The sequence below is a fragment of the Liolophura sinensis genome, chromosome 5, assembly GCF_032854445.1.
Source record: "Liolophura sinensis isolate JHLJ2023 chromosome 5, CUHK_Ljap_v2, whole genome shotgun sequence".
Taxonomy (NCBI): domain Eukaryota; kingdom Metazoa; phylum Mollusca; class Polyplacophora; order Chitonida; family Chitonidae; genus Liolophura; species Liolophura sinensis.
In genome coordinates this window covers 18,624,751-18,644,254 of record NC_088299.1, presented here as the reverse complement: position 1 = coordinate 18,644,254, position 19,504 = coordinate 18,624,751, and the positions used below count along the sequence as shown (strand labels likewise).

The following is a 19,504-nucleotide window of genomic DNA, read 5'->3' as shown; positions in this document are numbered from 1 at the left end:
AACAAAAGATGAAATTTGTGTTTTTTTATTTCTCTCCAGTGACCTTCGTGTTGCTCCAGATTGTGTACAAAGTTGATAATGGTGGATGTGATGTTAAGCGGGCGTAGAGAATATGCTCACGCTGTGAGGAGTATGAAATCGTGTCCCTCTTCTCGTGACGTCATTTTATTGGAGCTATTTCATTGGTTGGTATAAGGAGCGTGGGGGAAACCCGAACATGTCCAAACGAGCATCCCATGTTCGGTAGGCATTGGTTGAAACGTACAAAGACGACGGGTCTCACTGCGATGTACCCAATCAAACTGAAATTAAAAATATACGAGACATTCTTGTTCTGGCATGTAAGGGCTGGCAGGTTCGGCATGTTCATGCGACGTGTTTGAAGTAAGATCTGGGTTAAGGAAGAGGGCGATGGTTAATCGTAGGCCTACTCTGTGTCTTTGCCGATCACACTTAACATGCATTTTTAAGGCTTACATGGCAATATCTGTACAATGAACGAAAACTACTTAGCAATGACTGAAGGTGTGAAGGAATTTTTGATGGAGCTTGGACTGGAGCAATATTACGAAATTTTTGTAACGAAAGGTTTTGACTGTGAGTCGGACGTGAATAATTTACAAGACGATGACCTGGATGCCATGGAAATTTCGGACCCGAACCATCGGCAGTTGCTGTTGACAGCAGGTAAGGCAGAATCTACCAACAGCTGGGGGTGTTTATCATATTACTCTGACCCCCCCCCCCCCACTCCCCTTCAGCAAGTTCTCATTATTTCTAGTTAATACAGGCTACATGCATATGCGTGTAATTATTTATGTGACGTAGCCCTGTGCACACTAAAGTCTTGATTTATTCACTCGCCTAGTGATGGGAAGTGTACGTTAACTGGAGATCAGTTTAAAACACTGAAATTTTATCCACTTAGAATGAGCATATGCATGGAGGCGCAGTAACAAACCCTGGGGTAGTGAGTGTGGCTTGCGGAGGGGGGTGGGGCTATTATGATTGATATAAGATTGTCCCCATGTAACCCTGCCTACATTTATTCAGCCTTCACTAACTATTTACACTGCCTGGAACAGACTAGGCCTGTATATATGGAAACTTTCCCCGTCAGTTTTGCAGGTGGGTTAGCTGTAACTCACAGTTGTTTGCAGTTGTACTACTGATCTGCTAATATGGATCGAAGTTCGATTGATAAAAGAGTTTAATCTGGTGTCAAAAGTTCAGCGAATATTTCCCAACTGTAATTTGTAAACACACATTATATTTAACAGACACATAGATGGGGTCAAATATAGGCCTTTACCCTAGAACACATGTAAAGCGTTCGACCTAAACTTTGCCTGCTTTATTTTAATCCGAAAGTCTCTGCACTGAACAATCGCGTTGATTAACGATGTATGCCTCTGTTTGACACTGTTTTATGCTTTACTTAAAACTATTCCTATTCAAAACCAGCCATTGCAGTTGTAGCTGTGGTTTAACGCGAAGATGGTGAATATTTTTGTTAGCCCCATATATCATAGCTTTTTATAAGTGCATTCATAAAGCAATCGGAATGCTGGGGCTAAAACCACCAGGCCTCTGGCAACCTCTTGAGGTAAGACATGCCCTTCCAGCTGCTAAATGTACACAACAACAAAAAAATACCAAAATGGTTATGTATTTACACTGGTATACAACATCTAATACTTTGTTAACGTGCTTGTTGATATAATAAAGTACACAGGCTTTCGCTTTCGGTACACATACATGTGTATATAAAAACATATATGAAATGGAGACGTAGGCCTATATGTGAATATATTACAAGTAAATCTATAAATGTTTAATTATTTTGCAGATGTCGAATTAATTATTATCAGAGGTTTACGACACGTCTCTTGAATGAGTGATAGCACCTCGAAACATACCTATTCATGTATATTAGCATATATATAGGGCCTAACGTGTACAAGTAGCACACACCAGAGGTGTACAGGAGAGTCGTATAAGAAAAGAGTATATGCCATTGTATGAATGTTTTCTTTAGCCTACATGTACGTTGTCTTTTCTTGTATATGGAGAACTACCAAGAAATTTGACCTCAAATGTAACCCCTGTCCCGTACACATAAGCCGCTTTACATATATCAAACGACATGTTTGGCTGCGCATAAAATCGGCTGTTGTGTCACATGCGGAGTCTCCAGTGACGGGCGGGGTGGGCCGCCGGTCTTTTGACACCATATTGCAGGTAACCCGGCTACGTAAGACGCGTTATTCAAACAGACTTGAGACTGTATATGCAATTGTTATGGAAGTATACGTGCTCATTCTGCAAGGGACACATACTAGATAGATAAGTGTGAAGGTGTGTATGTCGTATACCCGTCAGGGGAATGAATTAATTTTAATAAATGTCGTACACATGCGCATAAAGCCTTTGAAAACTATTTATCCCTGTTCATGTAGATATATATTTTCCTGTGAACGAAAATTTTTCAGTTAAATAACTGAAAACACTACCTATAACATGGGAATCCCAAGTTCTTATGGAGTATGGTATTAAACAAAAAAACTTTTCTCAAGAATGTGTAAACGGTTTGCATAGAGCAAGTTTCTTTACACTGATGATAATAGACAGGTTTATCAGCTTGCGCACATATCAATGAATGCGGGCCATACTATACATGTGTGTAGTCTTTGCAATGTTCAAATCCATAGGCGCGCGATTAGAAGTCAACTTGGGTGTTGAGATGGTTCTCTCATATATTCCTTAAACCGTCTGTACGTGGCCCGCGTCCGAATTTCTCAGTCGTAAGCTGTAAACTGATCAGTAGATAATAAATACATATATCTGATATAGAATACATATGTATTTACTTATTTCATTAGTGCTGAACTCCGCATCTAGTTGAATTGTTCACTTATATCACATGGTCTCCTTTATGCATGGGTGGAAAATTAAGAAACCACAGTACAGGGAGTAACTGCCAGCTGGTCGACACACCTCCTAATTTAAATCTTCCTTCGATTCAGTTTTATAGCTGGGATTCGAGCCTGGGACCTTATTGGTCAGACAGATCGGGTACACTTTAGGTATAGATGCTTTAGACAGCCAGGTGGTGATTACTTAAAGTGCTCCTGACTCCTCAAGCCGTAAACCTGACCGGAATCGAACGAGCGAACAGTTGTTTAGCCCTGCGTTTTAGTGAATAAATACATAAATAAATAAACATGCCCACATGAGCTGGACTTGAACTCACAGCGAGCACATTGGTCACAGTGCTGGTATAATATTGCTTCCTTGGCTATTTGTACGATATATAAGATTTGGCTCCCAGGACTGTTGGTACAGCAGTGTTTCTAATTGGACTGTTACACTGCAGATACTGTTACAGTTTAGTTGACTTCTAGTACAACAATCAATAGATGAAATATATTTATATATTTATTTATTTGTTTGTTTTTTACGCGTATTAAGCATATTTTACTTACTCAACGATGGCCAGCATAAACGTATAGGAGAGCCTAGGAGGAAACCTACGACTATCCGTAGGTTGCTGGAAGGCCGAAGAGTAAGCCAGCATGAGCTAGACTTGAACTCACAGCGACCACATTGGTGAGGGGCTTCTGGGTCAGTGGGCTTCGCTAGCACGATAGCCACTAGGTCACAGAGGTCCAAGCAAGAAGTAAAAGTCTAGGACCAGGAAATATATATACCTGGATAAAGTAACACAGAGACATGGAGACATAGGTACAGTCATGTGTACATGTCTAGCCTACACTTGAGTACAACGATATCACTACTTTGTTCATGGTGAAAAGATGCATTATGGAGGTACTGCAAACTTTCTATAAAATAATTCGCTCAAGTTTCTTACACACGAAGAATTATACATGTACTCTCATTTTTGTATTCAAAAGGTAAAATCTCGGCGTGGAAATTTTCACATTTCGTTGAAAGGTTTATTCAAAAGAACATATAAGTATAGCATTTGTAAAACTGGGTTAAAATAAATACATCGTTTATCTTCAGCTTGCAAGAGTTTTTGTCCTACATATCATATGTGTGTATAGTCCGGGACAACGACAGGGAAATGTATAGATCTACCTGCCTGGTAGACTAAATGCATCGCATACAAACAACGCATGTCTGACCCCGTCAACTTTGTACAAGTAAGCCTATACACGGAGATGGTTTTCAGACGACATATGTTTAGAAATCTAAGATACATGTGAACATGTAGAAAATGCTAGTCTTATGTCTAATTCCTTGTGCAGTGAGGCAAGGCTGGTCACCCAGGGGATATCCTGTGTAGGTATAAAGTGTGGGAAAAGTGGACTAAAACAGAAAGTAATACCAACGTTTATATACACGTATGTTTATAGAACCCTCTGTTATATGCGACACGTATATATAATGAACGTGTAATCGTTAATGGTACATGCGCACCAGATGGTTATGTGTGAGTTCCAAAAACAGAGTTACATACGTGGTTAACTCTGTATATAAAATACTTAGATTTATTCATTTGATTGGTGTTCCTTAAATGATATAAGTGGATTTTGGCGGTGATATGGGTGAATATTGGCGATGGTATAAGTGAATCTTGGCGAGGATGTGAGTGAACATTGGGGGTGATATGAGCGAAACTTGGGGGTGATATGAGTGAATCTTGGGGATGACATGAGTGAACCTTGGGGTTGATATGAGTGAATCTTGGCGATGATATGGATGAACCTAGGGGGTGATCTGAGTAAACCTTGGGGGTGATATGAGTGAACCTTGGGGGTGATATGAGCGAACCTTGGGGGTGATATGAGTGAACCTTGACAATGATATGAGTGAATCATGGGGGTGATATGAGTGAACTTTGGGGGTGATATGAGTGAATCTTGGGGATGATATGAGTGAGGGTGAACCTTGAGAGATGATTTGAGTGGGATATGAACCTTGGGGATGATATGAGTGAACCTTGGGGGTGATATGAGTGAACCTTGGCGATGATATGAGTGAACCTTGACAATGACATGAGTGAATCTTGGGGGTGATATCTTGGAGTGAATCTTGGCGATGATATGAGTGAACCTTGGGGGTGATATGAGTGAACCTTGGCGATGATATGAGTGAACCTTGACAATGATATGAGTGAATCTTGGGGGTGATATCTTGGAGTGAATCTTGGCGATGATATGAGTGAACCTTGGGGATGATATGGGTGAACCTTGAGGGTTATATCAGCGAACCTTGGCGATGATATGAATGAACCTTGGGGGTTATATGAGTGAACCTTTGGGTGATATGTGTGAACCTTGGGGGTGATATGAGCGCACCTTGGAAGGGATATAAGTGAATTTTCGCGATGATATGAGCGAACTTTGGGGGTGATATGAGTGAACCTTGGGGATGATATGAGTGAACGTTGGGGATGATATGAGCGAACCTTAAGGATGATATGAGTGAACCTTGGGTGTGATATGAGTGAACCTTGGGGGTGATATGAGTGAATCTTGGGGATGATTTGAGTGAACCTCGGGGGTGATATGAGTGAATCTTGGGGATGATTTGAGTGAACCTTGTGAATGATATGAGTGAATCTTGGCGATGATATGAGCGAACCTTGGGGATAATATGAGTGAATCTTGGAGGTGATATCTTGGAGTGAATCATGGCGATGATATGAGTGAACCTTGGGGATGATATGAGTGAATCTTGGGGGTGATATGAGTGAACCTTGGCGATGATGTGAGTGAACCTTTGGGTGATATGTGTGAACCTTGGGGGTGATATGAGCGCACCTTGGAAGGGATATAAGTGAATTTTCGCGATGATATGAGCGAACTTTGGGGGTGATATGAGTGAACCTTGGGGATGATATGAGTGAACGTTGGGGATGATATGAGCGAACCTTAAGGATGATATGAGTGAACCTTGGGTGTGATATGAGTGAACCTTGGGGGTGATATGAGTGAATCTTGTGAATGATATGAGTGAACCTTGTGAATGATATGAGTGAACCTTGACAATGATATGAGTGAATCTTGGCGATGATATGAGCGAACCTTGGGAATAATATGAGTGAATCTTGGAGGTGATATCTTGGAGTGAATCATGGCGATGATATGAGTGAACCTTGGGGATGATATGAGTGAATCTTGGGGGTGATATGAGTGAACCTTGGCGATGATGTGAGTGAACCTTGACAATGATATGAGTGAATCTTGGGGGTGATATCTTGGAGTGAATCTTGGCGATGATATGAATGAACCTTGGGGATGATATGAGTGAACCTTGGGGGTTATATGAGTGAACCTTGACAATGATATGAGTGAACGTTGGGGGTGATTTGAGTAAATCTTGGGGATGATATGAGTGAACCTTAGGGATGATATGAGTGAACCTTGGGGATGATATGAGTGAATCTGGGGGGTGATATAAGTGAACCTTGTCGATGATATGAGCGAATCTTGGGGATGATATGAGTGAACCTTGGGGGTGTTATGAGTGAACTTTGTCGATGATATGAGCGAATCTTGGGGATTATATGAGTGAACCTTGAGGGTTATATGAGTGAACCTTGTCGATGATATGAGCGAATCTTGGGGGTGACATGAGTGAACCTTGACGATGATATGAGCGAATCTTGGGTTTTATATGAGTGAACATAGGGAGTGATATGAGTGAACTTTGGCGATGATTTGAGTCAACCTTGGCGAAATTATAAGTGAATCTTCGCGATGATATGAGTAAATCTTGGCGATGATATGAGTGAAACTTGGGGATGATTTGTGTGAACCTTGGGGATGATGTGAGGGAACCTTGGGGGTGACATGAGTCAACCTTGGGGGTGATATGAGCGAACCTTGGGGGTGAAATGAGTGAATCTTGGGGGTGATATGAGTGAACCTTGGGGATGATATGTGTGAACCTTGGGGATGATATGAGGGAACCTTGGGGGTGATATGATTGAATCTTGGCGATGATATGAGCGAACCTTGGGGGTGATATGAGTGAACCTTTGGCGATGATATGAGTGAATCTTGGCCATGATATGAGTGAATCTTGACGGTAATATCAGTGAACTTTGGCGATGATATGAGTGAATCTTAGGGATGATATGAGTGAACCTTGGCGATGATATGAGTGAACATTGGCGATGATATAAATGAATTTTGGCGATGTTATGAGTGAACCTTGGGGGTGATAGGAGTCTTCCTGCTCATGATTTTAAACAGAAATCAAATGTATAAAGAAACAACAACATGCAAATAAACATAATACTTGTCATCTGGTATAGTGTTGTATTATTGAGTTACGCACCAATGAAATGGACAAATAATTAAATGATGAAATAAATAAGACTGCATGTGCATGCAAGATACCCATTTCATGGGTGTATACATGATCGCGTGGTATGGTGTTGTAGTGGTAGGAAACCAAGTGTAAGAAAGCGTCATACATCCTTACATAAGGGTTATGTAAGTTGAAGGGCCTATATGTCCCGTCAACGCCCCCTTTAATGGAATACCTGGCTGGGAGCTATATGTGTAAATGTGTACAAAAAAAAAATTCCCGCAAGTGCTGGCGTGGTACCCCTATTTTGCCTGACGAGTTTTTGACATCTAGATTCGCGAGCTAAGTCCCGTGTTAACACCATTTCTAGTTCGTGAAAGGTTTTGGATTTGATCAAAGTGCAGAAAATTGTGAATCACAGTAATAGACCAGTATATTCAGCTCGTTCCCTCGAAAACCCAGTATGTTATATCTAACTGCAATAACATAAATCGTTCATAAAATTAATTCAGTCAAAGGACTGCAATTATTTGTTTCACAGTATAGACTGTCTACGGCTCACACGAAAAAATAAACCATAAAAAATGAGTTTATGACTGATTGTGACTGAATACAGGCACTCGACCACAGAACAGTGTCGATCTGAAAACAAGCACTTGACCACAGAACAGTGTCAATCTGAATACAGGTATTCGACCACAGAATCTGTGTCGATCTGAATACAGGTACTCGACCACAGAACAGTGTCGATCTCAATACAGGCACTCGACCACAGAATCAGTGTCGATCTGAATACTGGCATTTGACCACAGAACAGTGTCGATCTCTATACAGGCACTCAACCACAGAACGGTGTCGATCTCAATACAGGTACTCGAGCACAGAATCAGTGTCGATCTGAACACTTGCACTCGACCACAGAACAGTGTTGATCTGAATACAGGCACTCGACCACAGAATCAGTGTCGATCTGAACACTGGCGCTCGACCACAGAATCAGTGTCGATCTGAATACAGGCACTCGACCACAGAACAATGTCGATCTGAATAGAGGCACTCGACCACAGAATCAGTGTCGATCTAAATACAGGCACTCGTCCACAGAATCAGTGTCGATCTGAACACTGGCGCTCGACCACAAAACAATGTCGATCTGAATAGAGGCACTCGACCACAGAACAGTGTTGATCTGAATACAGGCACCCGAACACAGAATCAGTGTCGATCTGTACACTGGCGCTCGACCACAGAATAGCGTCGATCTGAATACAGGCACTCGACCACATAATCAGTGTCGATCTGAATACTGGCACTCGACCACAGAATCAGTGTCGATCTGAACACTGGCGCTCGACCACAGAACAGTGTCGATCTCAATAGAGGCACTAGACCACAGAATCAGTGTCGATCTGAATACTAGCACTCGACCACAGAATCAGTGTCGATCTGAACACTGGCGCTCGACCACAGAACAGTGTCGATCTGAATACAGGCACTCGACCACAGAACAATGTCGATCTGAATACAGGTACTCGATCACAGAATAGTGTTGATCTGAATACAGGCACTTGACCACAGAACAAGGTTGGTCTGAAGACAGGCATTCGACTACAGAACGGTGTCGATCTGAATACAGGCACTCGACCACAGAACAGTGTTGATCTGAATACAGGCACTCGACCACAGAGTTAGTGTCGATCTGAATACAGGCATTCGACCACAGAATCAGTGTTGATCTGAACACTAGCGCTCGACCACAGAACAGTGTCGATCTGAATACAGGCACTCGACCTCAGAACGGTGTCGATCTGAATACCGGCACTCCACCACAGAACGGTCTCGAACTGCACAAGAACAAAATATAACATAATAAAGACAGTCCACTCAGTATTCTGCATTGTTAAGGAAAAAAATGTGGAATGATACATCTCGTCATTGTTGAACTTATGTCAACTGTATTTTCAGGCTATCATTACACTCCCAGTGAAGGCTACCAACTGTACACATGGTTACGTCAACACCATCTAGACTACTACCTTGTGAACTTTATCCGGTCAGATCTGACGGATTTCACGGAGCTGGCCAACCTTCAGTTACCGGACCAGGAATTGTATGATGAGCTAGAGATAGTCCTTCCCGGACACCGGAAGCGACTGGAGAGAGCAGGTGAGTCATCACTGTGGAATTGTATATTAACTATATCGTCCAGTACTGTAAGAACCAAAAATGACACAATACCGTCAAGGTATTGTAGCAAGCAACATTGACACGACACTGTGAAGGCAACTATGTTCAGTACTGTAACAAGCAACACTGACACGATACTGTGAAGGCAACTATGTCCAGTACTGTAACAAGCAACACTGACACGATACTGTGAAGGCAACTATGTTCAGTACCGTAACAAGCAACATTGACACAATATTGTGAAGGCAACTATGTCCAGTACTGTAACAAGCAACAATGACACGATACTGTGAAGGTAACTATGTTCAATACCGTAAGAAGCAACATTGACACAATACTGTGAAGGCAACTATGTCCAGTACTGTAACAAGCAACATTGACACGATACTTTGAAGGCAACTATGGCCGGTAGTGTAACAAGCAACATTGACACGATTCTGTGAAGGCAACTATGCCCAGTGTTGTAACAAGCAACATTGACGCGATACTGTGAAGGCAGCTATGCCCGGTAGTGTAAAAGCAACATTGACGCGATACTGTGAAGGCAGCTATGCCCGGTAGTGTAAAAGCAACATTGACACGATACTGTGAAGGCAACTATGGCCGGTAGTGTAACAAGCAACATTGACATGATACTGTGAAGGCAACTGTGTTCAGTACTGTAACAAGCAACATTGACACAATACTGTGAAGGCAACTATGCCCTTTAGTGTAACAACTAACATTGCACTGATCACTCGTCATCACTGGTCGCGATACATTCAAAAAGTTAAAACGAAATATAAGGAATATATTTCAAATGTTGAGTCAGAAAGGGAAAACAACCCAAAGCAAGTCTGGGGTTTCGTTAAAACCAAGGAATCAAAAGGCTCAGTTTTGGGCTTTGTTAAGTATGAAAATATTAAGGCTAATGATATAAACTCAATCGAGTTGTTCAACGATTTTTTCAATAGTGTTTTTACCAGACCTCAAACAACGGAAATGCCTCCGCTCTCTGTTCAGTGTGATGACATAATGAGCAATGCTACTGTTGATGCCCATTATATATCCTGTTTACTGAATTCTGTAAAAATCCACAAGGCCTGTGGATATGACAATATTTCAGGCCTACTTTTGAAAGAGTGTGCAGAGGAACTGGCCGTTCCCCTAAGTTTAATTTTCAACACATCTCTTCAAATGGGTGCTTTCCAACAGGTTTTAAGAGAGCTAACGTGATTCCAATTTTCAAAAAGGCGACCGGACTGACGTTACTAATTACCGCCCTATATCTTTGATACCAATCTTCAGTACAATTCATGAAAAGGCTGTATATGAAACACTATTTCAACATGTTCGAAACAAAATAGCCTTAAATCAACATGGATTTTTTCGTAACCGTGACACGGTTACCAACCCAACCTGTTATGTTGATGGTATCACTAAGGCTTTTGACGCAAAACTGCAGACCGATGCTGTGTACCTAGACCTATGTAAAGCCTTCGACAGCGTCTGTCATGAGTTGTTGATACATAAACTGAAGCATTATGGCTTCCAACGCCCACTGCTCAAATGGCTGCGCTCGTATCTCAAAGGCCGCTCACAACGAGTTATCTTACAGGGCGCAGGATCTTCATGGAAGCCGGTATTGTCCGGGGTACCGCAAGGGTCTTTGATTCTTCCGTTACTGTTTGTTTTATATGTAAACGACATGTCTTCTTGTGTTCGGCACTCTAAATTGTCACTGTATGCAGATGACAGTAAACTTTAAAAACAAGTGCGTTCCGCACAAGAATGTGAGCTATTACAGGAAGACCTCGCACGTGGTGTTCAGCAACCAACTGGTGTTCAGTTTCGCAGCTTAAGTTAAACGTGGACAATTGTTGTGTCACATCATTCACGAATAAAACAAAATTATATCCAATTATATTATAAATATTATATGTTATATATATATTATAATTATAGCATTGACGGACATGCACTTGAAAGAGACTGAAAGATCGTGGGATAACATTAACCAGTAATCTGAATTTTAGAGTATATGTCACCAATACCGTTAGAAAAGGTTATAAAATGCTTAGTTTTCTCAAGCGATCGTGCATTTTACTTTTTCCCTGTACAGATTCTTAGTTGGCTCCAACTTGGAGTATGGGTCAATTATATGGTTTCCCACCCAAATATATCTTTCAGACAAGTTAGAGTTCATTCAAAAAAAGCTCATCAAATATCTTTGTTTTAAAACTAATCACGCTTATTCCTCTGAAAAATACAGTGCTATGTGTAAACATTTTCAGCTGCCGACACAATCTGATCGCCGCAGAGCTGCCGATTTAAAGTTCTTACACAAATGTGTTCACTCTATCGTTGACTCGCCTTACCTAGTACAACAGGTCAACTTTAATTTTCCTGCCCCCGCCTTACGACAAATGACAACTTTCCGGCCTGTGTCAACCAGAATTAACGCTCGAAAACCTTCTTTTTTCCCCTCGAGCCATGAATTTCTATGACCTGAGATCTAATCATTCCAGAGAAATTTGTCTTCACAACAATGTTTTAAAAGGTCATGTCAGTTCACTCGATTCTTTTTTAACGGTATTCCTGTGATTAACATATTTCATGATCTTGACTTCTGATTATAACCGTTTACAATAGTTTTATATATTAACCTATGTTTACACGTATAACATTTTTGTACCAAGAATTACACCATAGGTTTACCTGTGTTTACACTATCTTTGTACAAAAATTGTATTTTGTATTATACGCATCTGTTACTCTGTATGTAACCCTGTTATCAGACCTGTAAGTGGGCTCCTGGCCTGTTGGCTCTGAATATTAATAAACCAATAAACCATTTAACAGAGGATTGCAGATAGCTATAGGCTGATAAAACGTGGCAGATGTTTAAAGGCTAACAGAAGATAGCAGATATTTATAGGCTAACAGAGGATGGCAGATATTTATAGGCAAATGATGAAAGATAGTGATAGCCTGCGTCTGGTCGAATGTTCGAAATCGAAACCAGTCGCCGGTTTGGCTTGCGCTTTATTTTCATTTTTATTTTATTTAAGCGGTATATAGACCGCTGTTGGGTTATTATCTGGGTACTGGTATTACTGTGCTCTCACATGGAGATTTCTAAGTCTTCTAAATCTGTTTGTCGTGTAAGCTATTCATTTTAGGTTACGACTAGTGGACAGCAATACTCATGTATTTTCGGTTTCTTTCTTTATTTGGGGGTGTTTCTTTGTTAACCAAGCTATTTACTCGCTTATGTATATAGTTACAGAAGTTTTAACTGTATAGACAGCGTCTAAACCTGCTATCTTTACACGGTCTATACAATAGCTCACCTGTGGGTTAGAACGATGTACATATACACCACCATTTGAGAAATCGTGATATAAGGGACAATTTGAGAGTGCTTTATTTAAATAACCAAAGTATAAAGTTACTTATATCTCTTAAGTGTAAGATCAACGTCAAGCTATATTGCATGTCGACATGACATTCTTGAGGACAGGTTACACACATGTGCCTCTTGTTTTCTGTAAGTTGAATTCGGGCAGGTTCGACACTAGATATGCTACCTCAGGTTGCGCGATTGAATTCGGATTCACGCTCTCCCGCACACGTCGTTCATGCTAGTCAAATAAAAAGGGACATCAAAAAGGGTACTCGACGATAAATTACGATTACACACGGAAGAATGAAAAAAAAGTGCAACCGGTTTGGGTGAGGGTAAAACGTGCGCAATATAAGTACAATTGACAACATTATGGCTTTATAACAGGGTTATCAACACTGTGGTGTTGTATTTATTTATTTATTTGATTGGTGTTTTACGCCATGCTCAAGAATATTTCACTTACACGACACAGTCAACACTTTTGTGCCGGTTGGCCCTCCTTCGAATACACTCAAGATAAATTGTACAGGCTGCGATATGCTCGTACAACGAGGGTAAATGTCTCGGGTTGTCATACGGTCGTAGAACCAGGGTAAATAGCCAGGGTTGTCATAAGCTCGTACAACCAGGGTAAATAGCGCGGGATGTCATTTGCTCGTACAACCAGGGTAAATAGCGCGGGTTGCAGCTCGCTCGAATGCACCCAAGGTTACCTGTACAGGCTGCCACACGCTCGTACAACAAATAGCACCGGCTGCCATACGCTCCTACAACCAGGGTAAATAGTGCGGGTTGTCATGCGCTCGTACATCCAGGGTAAATAGCACGGGCTGCCATACGCTCGTACAACCAGGGTAAATAGCACGAGCTGCCATACGCTCGTGCATCCAGGGAAAATTTCGCGAGTTGTCATGCGTTCGTACATCCAGGGGAAATTTCGCGAGTTGTCATACGTTCGTGCAACGAGGGTAAAAACAGCGGGCTGCCATACGCTCGTACAACCAGGGTAAAAATAGCGGGCTGTCATACGTTCGTACAGCCAGGGTAAATGTAGTGGGTTGTCATACGCTCGTACAACCAGGGCAGTTGTAACGGGTTGTCATACGCCTGTACAACCAGGGCAATTGTAGCGGGTTGTCATATAAGCGTACAACCAGGGTAAATAGCGCGGATTGTCATACGTTCGTACAATCAGGGTAAATAGCGCGGGTTGTCATACGTTCGTACAAGCAGGGTAAATAGCGCGGATTGTCATACGTTCGTGCAACCAGGGCAATTGTAGCGGGTTGTCATACGCCTGTACAACCAGGGAAATTGTAGCGGATTGTCATACGCGCGTACAACCAGGGTAAATAGCGCGGGTTGTCATACGCTCGTGCAAGCAGGGTAAATTGCAATGGTTGCCAAACACTCGTACATCCAGGGCAAATTGGTTCGCTAATTCTTCGCTAATTATTCATTTACGATGCATGGCTGTACGAGCGTAAGTTCCAGGGAATGTAGTGTAGTACGTGTGAATACATGTGAATGTATAATTGGGTCTAAACTGTGAATATATACTTGGGTCTAAACTGTGAATGTATGCTTGGGTCTAAACTGTGAATGTATGCTTGGGTCTAAACTGTGAATGTATACTTGGGTCTAAAATGTGAATGATATAATCTGATGTGAATAAATACATGTACGTGAACAGGGACAGAGAACGCCTAAAATAAGAGCGCTCGTTCTTATATAAGAAATAAGCCTTACACATATTGAATACAGAGGGGACTGTGGCACTTCGCGGTTTCTTTGAACTAAGAATAGCTTTTATTCTCTGCATGTTTAGTATGTTATCTTGACTGGCACTACTTCCAGGACGGGCTTAACTATTACACAATAATCTCGCCAGACCCACTGGGGTGCCATAACCTACTTAATCTGAACACTTACACAAATAACGCGTCAAGTGACACGGACTTTTCTAACCAGACGCCAAGGCACCTGGTCCCAGAGATCACGTGATCAGAACACTTAGAACTTCCTTGTCGCCGCAGACAGGTTGTTGAGAAGAATGTAAAATCCCGCACTGACGTATCATACTCTAGTACATGTCATTAATTATATAGATGTGCTTTTCCTTTGTTATTGCACTTTATGTTAAACATTGGTTAAATGTAGTTATCAGAATAATTCTAACCGTGGAACCATGAAGTGACGTCAATCTGATCTATGCTGATCTGAAAACTTTGGTTAAGGGACGTCTATCTGACCAGTGTCCATCCTAAAAATTTGGTTAAGTGAAGTAAAACTCATTAATGTTGATCTGAAAACATTGTTTAAGCGACGTAAATACGATCAATGCTCATCTTAAGTCAAGTTTTCTTTCAAAAACTAACTTTCCTGGTTTTCTGCTTGTAATGTTACAGTTACACAGCTGAGAAAGAAACGGCGATTGGATGATAGCTCACCGGAAGAGCCTCTTGTCGTGGGACGTTGGGGAAAGCCCAGTGCTCTCGTCGATGCCAAATATGATTTTCTGTGTGTTGAAGGCGTCATTACCTCCACGAAACATCCGCAAAATGCCAAGAGGATTGGTAAGTTACACAAGACAAGTGAATAACTATGTTACTCCACGCTTTTGCCAGGGATATTAACGTGGGTCTGTTTGTCGGTCAGTACGTTTGTCCATTATTCGTTCTGTCACGTCTTCGTTTCGTTGATTCTGATTGGTCGTTGGTTTCTGTGAAATAACTGCTCCAAATATTGTCCGATTTTGGTAAAACAAATTGTTTACATATTCATTTTAAAAACCTGATTCTTGCAGAAATTTTGCATATTTAGCATGGGACATTTCTCATGTGAATCTGTCCTATGAGGATAAAAATGACTTCCTCTCTGATGGCACCGTCCAGTGAGACCACTTGTCCGTGACTCGTCAGGGAAAGATTTGTTTTGGCCGCGGCTGTAAGTCAGGATATGTATTCCTTAACTGGGGACCGGTAGTTTTCCTCTGGGTTATTTGCGGCTTCCTGCACCCATAACGCTGCCTGTCGGTATATAAGCAGAGTGTATTTTTAAGTGCAAAGAAATAAATCGTATGTGTATTTGAGCTGCAGTGCTAATGTAGAACAGTGACCTAAGGGTCTCCCCCAATACCGTCGCTGTGAGTTCCTCTTACTCATTATGGTTTTCTCTCTAGACCTACATGGGAAGGTCTCCCAGCAACCTGTGGATGGTGGTGTTACCCCGGGGCTGTGCCTTGTTATCCTCCCACCATAACGTTGCTGGCCGTTGTATAAGTGAAATATTCTTGAGTACGGCGTAAAATTCCAATAAATACATTTTAGCTGTACTTGACAGGAAATTTTCGAACGGCTTGCTGATGTTTGTGACTGATGAGGCTTCTCAGTCATTATATGGAGGTAGCATGATACATGGCTGTACACCAGTACATCGCCTAAACCTATCTTGTAACAATATCAATTAAAACAGTATCACAGTTATGGATTACTGTGACCCACCACTTGTATAGCTTTGTCTAAATTGCTCTTGGGCTCAAATGTTACTTTTTACTCGTCAGATTTCATGGTGGATTCCGGAAGTGACGTCGTCACTTTAAGAGAAGAGGTGCTGGAGAGCCTCGACCTGGAGTTGTTAGGGACGGTGCGAAGTAAAGGTGTCCACGCCTCCCGGGAAAAACGCCTATACAAGGCCAAGCTACTGATAGGAAGCAGCCAGATTGAAATAGAAGTAAAAATATTACTTTAGCTCTTGCTATTTATCTGTTTTCCTTCGTTGAAACCTGTACCTGATTAGGAGACTGTGTCATTCCTATCAACCTTGCGAGCGGATATTTAATGCAGATAAAATGTACACGTTACGTCATCATCTATCAAATGAAACGACGGCCATGATGTAGTCGGCCATTTTGCAGGACTATTAGCAGCAGGATAGTATTAGTAATTAGCAGGGTGACACATGTTTAAAACATACATCTCCATTTATATTAGTTACAGTCAAGTTCTCCACGATCATTTGTGTAAGAGGCTTTCAGGTCGGCCCGGTTTGAGTAAAATGTGACTGGGTGGGGTGTCGTATTTTGTGTCTTCGGTATGTAAGGGGACACGATAAACCATGCCGGCATTTGTTCCGGCCTGCTACAGGGAGACACCGTCTTGATATGACCGAAGTAATGTCCAAAGCGACATTAAACCCCAGTCAATCAAACACACAAAAACAATTATTGATGTACACTAATGATGCTTCACAGCAGGCTGTCACTATTCCCCTCTCGACTTATACCTCATGCCGTCCAGTGGTGTTACACTCTGTGTCCTTGCTGAACATGGTTCTGACATTTTCTTATTAGCTTTCTTATTCTTATATTTTCTTATTTTCTTATTTTTATATTAGCTTTCGTATTTGTTTGATATGTACAGAGCAGTGCTTGATAAAATTGGACTGACGGTATTTCACTGTTTTTGGCTGTTCCAGGTTATGCCAGAGTCGTACGATTCCCTTGGCAGCAGGGTGATACGTCACTTCCGGCATTTTATTGACGGAAACCGACATGTTTGGTTGCCTGGCAACTACATAGAACCACCTTTAGTAATGAACGTTGACTCTTCTCGTGGAGAGGGAATATCAACAACTGGCAGCTCAGTGTTAACGACTGATTCAATTCACTCGGAGGATATTCAAACTTCATTAGCAAGCATAGTGCAATCGGCAGATATTCCAACCGCATTAGCAAGTACAGTGCAATCGCCAGATATTCCAACAACATCAGCAAGCACAGTGCATTCGGCAGATATTCAAACCACATTAAAACGCACAGCGCAATTGGCAGATATTCCGACCGCATTACCAAACACAGTGCAATCGGCAGTTATTCCAACCGCATTATCAAACACAGTGCATTCGGCAGATATTCCTACTACGTTAACAAGCACAGTGCATTCGGCAGATATTTCTTCTACGTTAACAAGCATAGTGCATTCGGCAGATATTTCTACTACGTTAACAAAACCATCGCACTCGGGAGATGTTACCGTTACATTAGTAGGATCAGTGCTATCGGAAAAAATATTGGCCAGATCAATTGCTGGTTCGAAGACTTTTGCCCAGTATCAAAGTGAAGAAGTTAAAAATTCCTCCGGTTCGCCAACTGAGACCATCTCATCTACACCCTCATCTGTGTGTCTATCAGAATTCCTGCAACGCATGCCCAGCTTTGGATCAGCTGGGGACACTATCGTTCAAACTGACAAACCTCGCGCTGACATGAATCAGCTACCAATACCTCAGGATGACAATTCCCAACCAAATATCCACACAGAGGAGCCATCTTGAGACCAGCGCCAGGTTTAATTGTCTATTGATGATTGCCAATTTTAGCACACTGGTATCTGAATACAGGCATGAACAAGCTATACACGATTTGTGAAATCCCAAAGTGCTGTTATAATCGCGCTATCACTGTTTCATCCAGACATACTGCCAAGCACTTCAGGTAGTCCACAGAGGTGCATTGGCTTCCACTTGGGAATGAATAAACCATAATGACTTTAATGTTAAGCCGTCAGTATATCCACCATGTCCTGGCGAATACCCTCGTCGGGCAATCGTTCCATTTCGTCATTATTTTTATTACATCGTTACATGCTGTCGCTTTTAATGTGATAGCATGTAGTTGTGTTAGATATCATTTGTTTTACCATTAAGTGCAATTGAGGTGTGATGATCATACGCTAACGTATTGAGGTGTGATGATCATACGCTAGGGTACTGGGGTGTGATGATCATACGCTAGGGTACTGGGGTGTGATGATCATACGCTAACGTATTGAGGTGTGATGATCATACGCTAACGTATTGAGGTGTGATGATCATACGCTAACGTATTGAGGTGTGATGATTATACGCTAGGGTACTGGGGTGTGATGATCTTACGCTAGGGTACTGGGGTGTGATGATCATACGCTAGGGTACTGGGGTGTGATGATCATACGCTAGGGTACTGGGGTGTGATGATCATACGCTAGGGTACTGGGGTGTGATGATCATACGCTAGGGTACTGGGGTGTGATGATCATACGCTAGGGTACTGGGGTGTGATGATCATACGCTAACGTATTGAGGTGTGATGATCATACGCTAGGGTACTGGGGTGTGATGATTATACGCTAGGGTACTGGGGTGTGATGATCATACGCTAGGGTACTGGGGTGTGATGATTATACGCTAGGGTACTGGGGTGTGATGATCATACGCTAGGGTACTGGGGTGTGATGATTATACGCTAGGGTACTGGGGTGTGATGACCATACGCTAACGTATTGAGGCGTGATGATCGTACGCTAATGTATTTATGTGTGATGATCATACGCTAGGGTACTGGGGTGTGATGATCATACGCTAACATACTGAGGTGTGACGATCATTGGCTAACGTATTGAGGTGTGACGATCATAGGCTAACGTATTGAGGTGTGATGATCATACGCTAATGTATTTATGTGTGATGATCATACGCTAGGGTACTGGGTGTGATGATCATACGCTAACATATTGAGGTGTGATGATCATAAGCTAACGTATTGAGGTGTGACGATCATAGGCTAACGTATTGAGGTGTGACGATCATACGCTAACGTATTGAGGT

The 19,504-nt window shown here is 41.9% G+C and overlaps 1 protein-coding gene across 2 annotated transcripts; it reads left to right on the top strand.

Moving 5' to 3' along the window:
* Positions 1-397: 397 nt before the first annotated feature.
* On the top strand, positions 398-18,598 carry LOC135465792 (uncharacterized). Of its 2 annotated transcripts, XM_064743136.1 has the most exons (5): positions 398-687; positions 9,250-9,450; positions 15,268-15,435; positions 16,422-16,591; positions 17,336-18,598. In XM_064743136.1, exons 1-5 carry the CDS (start codon positions 495-497, stop codon positions 18,191-18,193), a joined length of 1,590 nt encoding a protein of 529 aa, XP_064599206.1. In that variant the 5' UTR covers positions 398-494; the 3' UTR covers positions 18,194-18,598. The 2 variants fall into 2 exon arrangements, with proteins under 2 accessions (XP_064599206.1, XP_064599207.1); XM_064743137.1 differs by lacking the exon at positions 9,250-9,450.
* The last annotated feature ends 906 nt before the right edge of the window (positions 18,599-19,504 follow it).

Coding starts and splice junctions, on each gene's coding strand:
- LOC135465792 (XM_064743136.1), top strand. CDS start 495: ATGAACGAAAACTACTTAGCAATGACTGAAGGTGTGAAGGAATTTTTG. Junction 688..9,249: donor GCAGTTGCTGTTGACAGCAG/GTAAGGCAGAAT, acceptor CTGTATTTTCAG/GCTATCATTACACTCCCAGT. Junction 9,451..15,267: donor GAAGCGACTGGAGAGAGCAG/GTGAGTCATCAC, acceptor GTAATGTTACAG/TTACACAGCTGAGAAAGAAA.